General features: G+C 37.7%; 1 protein-coding gene across 1 annotated transcript in view; it reads right to left on the reverse strand.

Moving 5' to 3' along the window:
• Positions 1–10,202, reverse strand: part of LOC140931622 (uncharacterized) — a 32,755-nt gene extending 22,553 nt beyond the window's left edge. Inside the window, exons 1-3 of the mRNA XM_073381419.1 lie at positions 10,180–10,202; positions 9,837–9,893; positions 9,624–9,694 (exon numbers count right to left, since the gene is read on the reverse strand). Coding sequence (XP_073237520.1) covers positions 9,624–9,694; positions 9,837–9,893; positions 10,180–10,202 — 151 coding nt within the window. The remainder of the gene's footprint in view (positions 1–9,623; positions 9,695–9,836; positions 9,894–10,179) is intronic.
• Positions 10,203–10,668: the final 466 nt, after the last annotated feature.

Consider the following 10,668-nt stretch of genomic DNA (forward strand, 5'->3'; position numbering starts at 1 on the left):
TGTTTTAGGTTTATCTTTGCTCCCGTAGAGTTATGAACAAGATATAATAGTAATAATAATAATAATGATAATAATAATAATAATAATAATAATAATAATAATAATAATTTTTTTTGGATAGCATTAAAACTTGAAAATGTTGGCTCAACTTTTTCAAGTCGATCCATATTCATCCTTGCCAACCCTTTACAAAGGCAACAGGAAACGTTTTCAACGCTTAAATGTCATGTAATGTAAAAAAGTTAAAACAAGACTGGACCTTAACAATTGATGTCAAGAGACTGTTTATCTGTTTTAAAAAGATATTATCAAATAGCGTGAGGTAGCCCCTTTAAATGAAAAACAGGTTTTTTTATATGTATTTACAGTCTTTTTAGAGCGATTTTCGTATGACCTTGAAATGAACACACGAGAACGAAACAGAACAACAAACGAAAGGAAATAGAGCGATTTGAATGGTTTATCGAACGGATACAAACAGGAATGGCTTTTGGTTGGTTAAGGAAACGTTCGGGTAAAATTAAAACCTTCATGCCCGAGACCTTTCCAGAAATCAATTGATACTTCGCTTTGAAAACATACTGCAACACGATTGGCCAATCGAACAATGTCTTCTGCATATTAGGGTTTTCTTGAGCGGGAAAACGAAGAGCCCATGTTTTGATCTTTGATAAAACAAATAACGAACACTTAGCCGAAACCATTTTTCGAGGTTATAGGAAAATTGCTCTATCGATCTAAAGTTAGTAATAACACTATGCATTGAACTACTATTTTCAAGAGATTTTGTTTCATGCAACAAAACAGCAATAGTTGACATAGTTGACTGGTAATCATTTGAACTTACAATAAAGTTTTAGACAAGGTAAATTAACGGGCTTGAAGAGGAATAGCAGCATTTTGCCTTTGTCGACGTTTAAATAATATCAGGAGAGCTCTTCTGAACTCTGGCATTCTGATTGTGTAAATAATGGGATTAACAAGCGAGTTTGTGTGATATAGAAGAGAAAAAGATAATCTCAAGCGTAAATGTGTCAGGAAAGAAAATCTAACTAGAACAGAACGTAGAACAAAAGTATGTACAACATATGGTAACCACAGCAGCAAAGATACAATGGTCATTATGAATAATGTGACAGTCACTTTTCTTTGTCTATTGGCCGCACTACGGGACGGAGGACGGGTTCCACACCAAAATTTTAAAGCAATGGAGGTGTAAGAAACACAGATAACAATAAGGCAAAGGCAGCAATATGAGAGCAATAAGTACGAAGGAAATACCAATTGCCACTGTTGTTGCAAGTTCCCATAGAGACTTATTAACGGATAGAGAATTACTATCATCGCAGTTAAAATCCAGACGCCCGCAATTGTTACCCCGAAGGCCCATGTTTTGATGTTGCGATGCCTGAATGGACGAAACGTCGCATGCATCCTATCTAAAGAAATTACTGCAATACCTGCTACAGAGGTGAGAGGGAGTCCCCCCTCTGTCACTGAAAGCACAACCAAAATAAGTGGCAATTCCGGCCTGATCAAAATTATATTTCCAGCTTCGCAACCGTAGAGGAGGAAAAGTAATACTGGAGCGAAAATGGCACTTAGTCCAACAAACATATCAACCACGGTCAAGTTTATAACCAAGTACATGGCACGAGTGCGAAGATTACTGTTCTTTGCAAAAAGGATGATTGATAGGAGGTTCACTGCAACCACAGCAAAAAGCTATAGTAAGGAATACAGCATACCATGTGCTGCACTCCGCTGAAGAGACCGTTATGGAGCTCATTGTTTTCTTTTAATTCTCTTTTCTCCTCCCTTCAGAAAGAAATCGAATAAAGTTTGGTTAGTTGAAAAAAGGAAGTTAATTAGAAGGTGGACTAAGAGGACTGAAGTCGACTCCTTAAATATCAAGAATGGAGATTATACATTGACAACAATTCTTCAATAGAGTGCACACCTTAACTTTAATTTCTTGATACTTTTGTTAACACTGAAATAAACCCCTTGCTTTTACCTGTGCGAAGAAAAAATCGAAAGCAGTGGTTAAGGGGAGAGTATGATGAATAAGTTGACTGAAAACTGAGGACAAAAAAATATGTGTGAATTTTAGCTGTTATTGTTAGCGCTCATTGAACTGCAAGTCACTAAGAAGTAATGGATCACCTGGTAGAAAGCTTATTTCACTGGGAAGGGGGGAGTACTCAAGAAAGGCCGGTTTATACCGGAAGGCTCCGCCCCGAGGTCCAACCCCTTACCCTTTTGTATACCATTTAATTATGACAGAAAAAGTACCCCTATCACATACCTAGTTTGGAACTTTGCATACATTTTTAACTGCTGTTCTGATCCAATGTCCTTTAAACTATGAATAAATCACAAACAAGAACGTTTTTTGTTTTTGCTTTTTTTCACTTTTTCACAGCTATAAAATGCATTTGTTAACCCTTCGGGCCTTTTTTACAGACCGAAATGATAGATTTCCCCACTTTTTCATATACTTCAGCTAGTAAATCCCCACTCTTTTATATACATGAAGACCAAATAAAGTATTCCTTCTGGGCGGAGCCTCCCCGTATCCGGGCCATTGTAGGGAGTACTCCCTCCCCCCACCCCCGGGGTACGTTTCAATAATATTTCCTCCATTAAACTTGAATAAGTCATTAAATATTCACAAAGAGACTGTATCGTATCGCACACTAATTGTGCCAATAAAAGTTAATCAACTTCCAAGTTATCGTACCTCGAAAATATCTTTGAATGAATATTAAAAAAAGCCCAATGATTGAAGAAACTTCATCTAAGCTTCTTTGGTATACGAAGTCCGATAAATAAGTTCGCTACTACAACCCTTCTGCCCACTGCAACGTGCAACGATTCACCAAACGGTGAACGGTAGTCCTGTTTTTTTTAGACCTCTCATAGTGTAAACAAGATACATTTTTTTTTATTTCGCTAAACCTTTCAGAAAAATTGTCGCTGAGATAAACTTGTTGTCAATATGAACTTCCTTTTTGATGACTCCAGTACGTAGAAGGAACAAAATCTTTTATTACAGCCTCTCAGCCTGTGCTGAGAGGTTTAGCGAAATTTAGGGATGTGCGCGCTTTCCTGTTCATCGCGGGTGGCCATTATTTACGCCCTAACTGTCTCAGGCGAGTGCTACCTGTGCTACCCATTCTTACTAACAGCTGCTTTCTGTTAGCTTCCTGTAACCGTTTATCGGTTTGTAACCACAATCACTTTTTTTAAGTCAGTTTCCCGTTAAAGGATAGGGACTTTGAAGCAAACGAAACATATATTTTTCAAAACATGTGGTCAGCATCCTTTGCTGTTTTGTTCCATCGCATATGTTTGGGTTGTTACTTGGTATTTTCTTGCTTATCCTTTGTTGAATTTTTAAACGCTCACCGATCTAGTATTATTCAAAACCTAAAAAGATGAAGATATTTTTCAAATTTCTAGTTACAAAAGAACACACAAAATAAAAACTATAGCGTCTTAAAACCTCTTTCTGCAAGGTATGGCGAATTTAAGCTTCTTTTTAAAAGAAAGACAAAATTCAGTGAGGTTTAACTGTGCGGCGGTGACTATTACCAAGATGACTTCGCGATCATGCGAGGACAGGAATTGTTTTAAAGGCTTATCGTTGTTTCTTTCTTACAACAACTTAGCGCTTACCTTTCCAACAAATACTGAGCTGCTTGGTTGCGTTGAAGGATATCTTGAAGGAAGCAGAGAGCTGAAAATTTTTTGCTCAAGTCTGCAACGGATTCATTCCCTGGACTGACGTCAAGGGTTTCTTTGTTCAACGTAAACGTTTTTGAATCATAAGGATAAACTTTCAGTGAAAAAGGTTCAAATCAAGTTTCGTATGTACTCCCAGTAAATGGTGTCCTTTCCTTAATTTCTCACCCTTTTAATAGCAAGAGTGAACGTGACGCTTGAGTTAATATTCTAAACAGTTGTGACAGTTGCAGCCTTAATAGTCTATTAATTAGCCCCATAGCATATTTTTTTGAGTTAAGTTTAACCTCATGATTAAGCGGCCAGTAATGAAAGTCCCAAAATAATTGGAGAATTATGTTCACAAGGTGCGTCGGACGATTTTTCCACCAGTTGAAATTTACACGTTTGGGTTTTCTTTTTACATGAAACTACCTTAACGGTACAAAGAAATCAGACGTCTAGCAGTTCAAAGTCCCGTATGAACAAAGTGTCCGGTCCAATTTTTCAGCCGGTCGAAAATTCGTCCGGTAGAGTGTGACCTCGATCCTCTGCAGGCACCACTCTCCTGTATTAATGGGGAGAGAAAGGAGAATAGCAACCCCTCACTTTCTTTTCTTCTTTTCTCGTTCGCAGACTCCTCACGGTCAGTGTAACCAAGCAAACCTAAAGTACATAGGGTGGGTTTCCGCTGACGCGTAAAATTGACTTAAGTAAACACGTATATTTTACGCGCGTAAATAAAAAAGAGGCAATGTATTGAAGGTCGCGCGTAAACGTAAAAGTTAATTAAAGTAAACTAAAAAGCGTCGCCTCTTTCATCGGGAGAAATGACTATTGTTCTTGCGACATTTAATTACAGTCGGTGGAAGCTTCTTAGTCTGTAATATCGCTTATTGTTATTCTAAAATGCTGAACAGGAGTCTTTGTCACGCGCAGCAGTACTCTTCATCGTGGAGTAGGCGGGGTAAACTAACAATAGCCGAATCTTTCTGTTGTTTTCCCTTTTGTGAGGCCAGATCACACCTTTATGCATTCCAAGTACTCCTTAACTAACTGTTAAGAGTTTTAGAGCGCTATTTTACTGATCCGGTCTAGGTCAGCGAACAGATAACTGACTTAAAGATGTGTTGAAAATTGTAGTTTCGATTTCTCGCATTAGAGTTTTGACGGAACTCTGACTGATTACTCTATGAGTAAGACGGCACGTAAATTTTACGCGCGTTCGCAAGAAGATTGAAGTTACGTGGCAGTGGAAAGCAATCCTAAAGGTTGTTCTACTGTTCTTGCATATTAGCTTACTGTGAATTTTTAACCTTGAATTTGACATGTATTATCATATGAACTCGTGTTCTGAGTACACCTTTTAATGAAAAATTCAAACTTCATTTAAATACTAAAAAGACTCAAATATTATTCGGAATAATTGCTGATTTCTTTTTTCTTTTGTTCTAGCAAAAGCAAATATAAATTATTAACTGCTCTTTATTTAACAAATAGTGAGAAGTCTTCACTGTGCTCTGTTTTGTTGCACATGCCGCGCGATCAATTTTTCCTTTTTAAGCGACACAACGACTTATTCATCCAGGCTACAATTGTTATGATATTAACGTGTATAATGAGTATAGTCTTATACAACTCGCAAACTGCATTTAAATAGTAACAAAACCCGCATATTATTTAAATAATTGCAGCTTCCTTCTGTTTTTCGTTCTAGTAAAAAGAAATATAAATTATAAACTGCAAACTACTTTTTAATTAACAAATAAAGCGTTTCTTGACTGTGCTCTGTTCTGTTGTAACTGAGTCACGCCGAAAGCGGCTAGAATACGAAAGAATGGTTTTAAAGTGCGCGCGCTAATGGGACCAAGCCTACGACAGACGCATCAAGTCATTTAAACTTTTCGATGCATTAGGACTGTATGATTAGAAAGATAACTACTTTTGTCTCAATTAAGGAGTTTCACACGTCATAGCACTTAAGCATTTATCCATGAGATGAGGAAATTTAGTTTGAAACATCCTGTTTCGGTTTTGTTCCGCATCAAAAATGGTGGTCGCTTCTTGTTCAGCCTTGTGTGTATCATTGTGCACTTATAAGTTTGGATTATGCAACGTAGTGTAAACTAAGGCAAAAAATACTGGTCAGCCCTGTAGGATAACACATGACCTATAGATGAACCTCCATATGCGATCACCTCCCATAAGCGACCACCAATCCAAAACGTCAATTTTTTTCCACTCAAAGCCTTATAGTTCAGTTTGTTTGAAATTTCCGTTCCTTTGTGGTTCGATGCTCATTACTACGAACTGTTCAATGTCTGATATTGGGTAGTCTGTGGTTAAAGTGATGCACAATTTTAACTGAGTCTTTTTAACATGTTTAAAACCGTTGAAAGTGAACGCTGGAGGTGATCATGGAGACTTTTTTTTTTTTTTTTTTTTATCTCAGTTCGAGCTCAGAGATTGAAGAGAAAGGTTCCTGAAATGTTATATAGATACTGGTGTATTCTCTCCAACTAGCATTTTTAATCTTTTGATCAAGCAAGAGGGGGTCCTGAGTAAAACATGCTGTTGAAATTAAGGCAAAAGAAAAATGACTGTATTTAACTTAGGGGATTAGAATTTTCCTCGGTTATAATAAAGTCGCACTTCCATCTTTCCTACATGAAAATAATGAAAGAAAATGGTTAGGCTAGATTAAGACTGATATATGCATTGAAAACAATTCTCTTAATCCCATTCCAGCGCTTTTTCCCTTCAAACACGGTAAGCAAATAATATGCAGATTTAGCCAACGCCTAAAGCGAAGTTCTCGAGGATTCTTTTAAGAAACGTCTTTTTAAAATAATTCAGCATTCGCTATATTAACAAGCGAGAAGTAAACTGGAAAAATGGACCCCATCCTACGATCAATTGAAAACCGATAACTGGTCAGCGGAGAACTTTAATTTCAATTAAGGTTACGTTGTTGCTGGGCTTCGATCCGAGGAAGTGTTGGCATTGTTAGGGGAAGATACTGTTCCCTCAGTGAACTGCAGTGATCCTACGAAACACGAGTCAGAGTACCAGTGAGGGTCTCGGTCAATAAACTTAACGTCATCCCAAAGAGGATAATGCCCGGTATTATTGGCGTGTTCAGAAACGGCTGAGAGTTGAGTTCGTCATGGCGTATATCCCTTTCATAATCGTAAGACAAACGATAAAAACGAACCCTTTATACACCACACAACGATGAATAATATCTTTCATGACAGTAAAGGCGTAACAGTCTCAGAATTGACAAAAAATTACGGGCTTTTGAGAGTTACCTGACAAGTTTGCCATACTACAGTGTAAGTGTCTTATTCCCATTTCGTAATATTCTCTCCTTTTCCAGTGACCTAAGCTATTATTAAAAAGTCATGATCACGGAAAACACCACTGGTAAAACCATGTTTAAATAGTATGTTTATTGAATACTCTAAATTGGTTTACTTTACTGACACAGACATTTTAGAAAGTCTAGCAACAGTTAACAAGCCCTATAAAGGAGATGTTAAGGTATACAAAACAACATGATCTTGCCTTCATTATACATACTCTCTTATATTTTATCAATGGCCACATACTTATTAGACGGCAAAACAGCTCGTATTTTTGCCGAGGTTAAGAACGCGCGCGTGAGCGGTCAAACCAAAAGTTTGGAGCGAGAGTGTGAAAACGGAGAGTGAGATTGTGCCTAAGGGCGTGTGAGGCTCGCGCGCTTTTCGCGAAAATCTCACTCCGGCCCTTCGCGTCTTTGCAAAACAAATTATGAAAAAAAAACCCGACTGTTTTCCAGTCTACATTCGTAGTAGTGTTTCAGAAAGTAGAAAAAAAAAGACGTAATTTACACTGAAACCGTGTATAACAACAAGTGCTTTGATAACAACTAATTCTGAATGCAAATGTACAAGATTAATTGGCTATTTCCGAGTTGCTTCAAGCCTCTGTTTCAAAGCGAAATGATTTGGACGAAAATGATTTGTTGTTCTCATGCAAGTTAAACTCGTGATCGAAAAAAAGGAGTTTAAACTTAGCCTTGCTTCCTTGAAAATTGAAAGTTTTTGGAACTCGGAAATTCAATTCCCTGTTTAAGAAGCATACTTTATACTGATTAAAAATGCCAAGAAAAGATTAGCTGAACAGTGGATTTAATGTTTAAAACACTTGCTGTAAGTGATTTAAACAGCTTCAAAAACGTGCCCGGACTTTTTCATCTCAATAGAATTGCTAGATAATACATAAAAAGATGGCAAACAAAAGCAGTCAAAAGTAAGCCGACACGACAAGTTGTCCGGCAAAGTATAAACGCCTAATGTATCCAATGCGTGACTTTCTACTTTAGAGATCGGCGTGACGCAGTTTCGCTCCGTCATTGAAATCGCGTCGAAATCACCGTTCGGTATGATTTTCGTGGCGACACAAAAGCTATCCAGTATAGTTTGACCATAGCTAGCCTAATAGGTACAACCTCTCCATCATTGCTAAAACTTCATTCCCACATACCGCAGCAATTACTTAGCTCAAAGAGGCAAAACTTGTGGCCAGGTACAACAACCACAAAAAAATGTCTTAAGTAATTGAAGTTAATAATTAAACTTAACAAAACTTATTTTGTCTCTTCTTCCTTATTTGAAGGGTCATTTCTCCCACCTCCCTCTTGTTTTTGACTAGTCATCATTATGAACTTACAATTAAGTGTTACCAAGAGAGAATAAAAGGTACCAAGTCCTATTATGGCTCTTGTTGGGACATGTGAATTGTACCAAAGTTATTTTTAGTCCAATTACACGCTTAATTTTGGTGTCCGTAGAGCTCCGCAAACTTTTATTCAGTGCCTGTGTTTCAAGAGGAAATTCAACAGTCGCAATAACAATCTTCTGCATTTGGAATTGTTTGCTTTGAGGCAGTCGCGCGGGGGACCATTTTGTTGGTGTTTCACTGAATCGATGAAAATGTGCGGACGTCCCGGGAATTCCTTTTTGGTGTTAACGGGCATGAAGAGGAATAGCTGCAACATTTTGTCTTTGTCGACGTTTAAATAATACCAATAACTCTGGCATTCTGATTGAGTAAAAAATGGGATTAACAAGCGAGTTTGTGTGGTATAGAAGCGAAAAAGATAATTTCAAGCGTAAATATGTCCGGATATAGAAAACCTACCCAGAACAAAAAAAGAAACAAAAGTGTATACAACATATGGTAACCACAGCAGCAAAGATACAATGGTCATTATGAATAATGTGACAGTCACTTTTCTTTGTCTATTGGCAGCACCATCGGACGGAGGACGGGTTCCACACCAAAATTTTAAAGCAATGGAGGTGTGAGAAACATATATAACAATAAGGCAAAGGCAACAATATGACCGCAATAAGTACACAAAATATAACAATTGCCACTGTTGTTGCACTTTCAAGTAGAGACGTATCAGCCGAAGGGGAATTACTATCATAGCAGTTAAAATCCAGACGCCAGCAATTGTTACCACGTAGACCCATGTTTTGATGTTGCGGTGCCTGAATGGGCGGAACGTTGCATGCATCTGATCTAAAGAAATTAATGCAATGCCTATTAAAGAGGTGAGAGAAAGCCACACCTCGGCCATGGCAAGCACAAGCAAAATAGGTGGCCATTTATATTCCCTCTCAACAATAAAGATGAAAAATAAATTTCCAACTTCGCAACCGTAGAGGAGGAAATGAAATACTGCAAAGAAAGTGGCACTTCCTTCAACAAACATATCAGCCACGGTCAAGTTTATAACCAAGTACATGGCACGAGTGCGAAGATTACTGTTGTTTGCAAAAAGAATAATTGATAGGAGGTTTACTACGACCACAGCAACAGTTATAGTAAGGGATACCACATACCATGTGCTGCACTCGGCTGAAGAGAACATCCTGGAGACCATTGTTTTCTTTTAAATTCTCTTTTCTCCTCCCTTCAGAGAGAAATCGAATAAAGTTTAGTTAGTTGAAAAAGGGAAGTTCATTAGAAGGTGGGCTAAGAGGGTTGACGTCGACTCCTTAAATATCGAGAATGGAGATTGTACATCGACAAAAATTCTTCGATAGAGTGCTCACCTTAACTTTAATTTCTTGATAATTTTGTTAACGCTGAAATAAACCCCTTGCCTTAACCTGTGGAAAAACAAAACAAAAAAAAAAAATCAAAAGCAGCGGTTGAGGGGAGAGTACGTTGAGTTGCTTGACTGGAAACTGAGGGCAAAAAATCTATGTGAATTTTAGCTGTTAATGTTGGCGCTCATTGAACTGCGAGTCACTAAGAAGTAATTGATCTCCTGGTAGAACGTTTTTTGTCACTGGAAGGTGGGAGTACACAAGAACGATTTATAAGGGACGTAGGTCCATGGACTGTTCCTTTTTGTGTACCATTTATGACAGAAAAGGTACCCCTATCACATACCTAGTTTGGAACTTTGTATACATTTTTAGCTGCTGTTTTGATCCAATGTCTGAATATGAATAAATCACAAAACTAGAACGTTTTCTTTTTTTACTTTTTCACAGCCATGAAATGCATTGGTTAGCCCTTCGGGCCTTTTTACAGACCAAAATGATAAGTTTTCGTACCCTTTTGTATACTTCAGCCTGTAAATCCTCACTCTTTTATGTACCTGAAGCCTAAATAAGGTTTTCTTTTTGGACGGAGCCTCCCCGTACAAGGGCCATTGTAGGGAGTACCCTCCCCCCCGGGTACGTTTTAAGAATATGTCCACCATTAAACTCGAATTTCCATTACATATTCACAAAGAGACTGGAAAAATGTTGCATTGCAGACTAATTATGCCAGTTATCGTAGCCGAAAAAATATTTTTGAATAAATATATACGCCAATCAAGGATTAAACTTTTACTATCTTAGCTTCTTTTGTATACAAAATAAGATAAAGAAC

The sequence above is a fragment of the Porites lutea genome, chromosome 3 (assembly GCF_958299795.1).
Source record: "Porites lutea chromosome 3, jaPorLute2.1, whole genome shotgun sequence".
NCBI lineage: Eukaryota > Metazoa > Cnidaria > Anthozoa > Scleractinia > Poritidae > Porites > Porites lutea.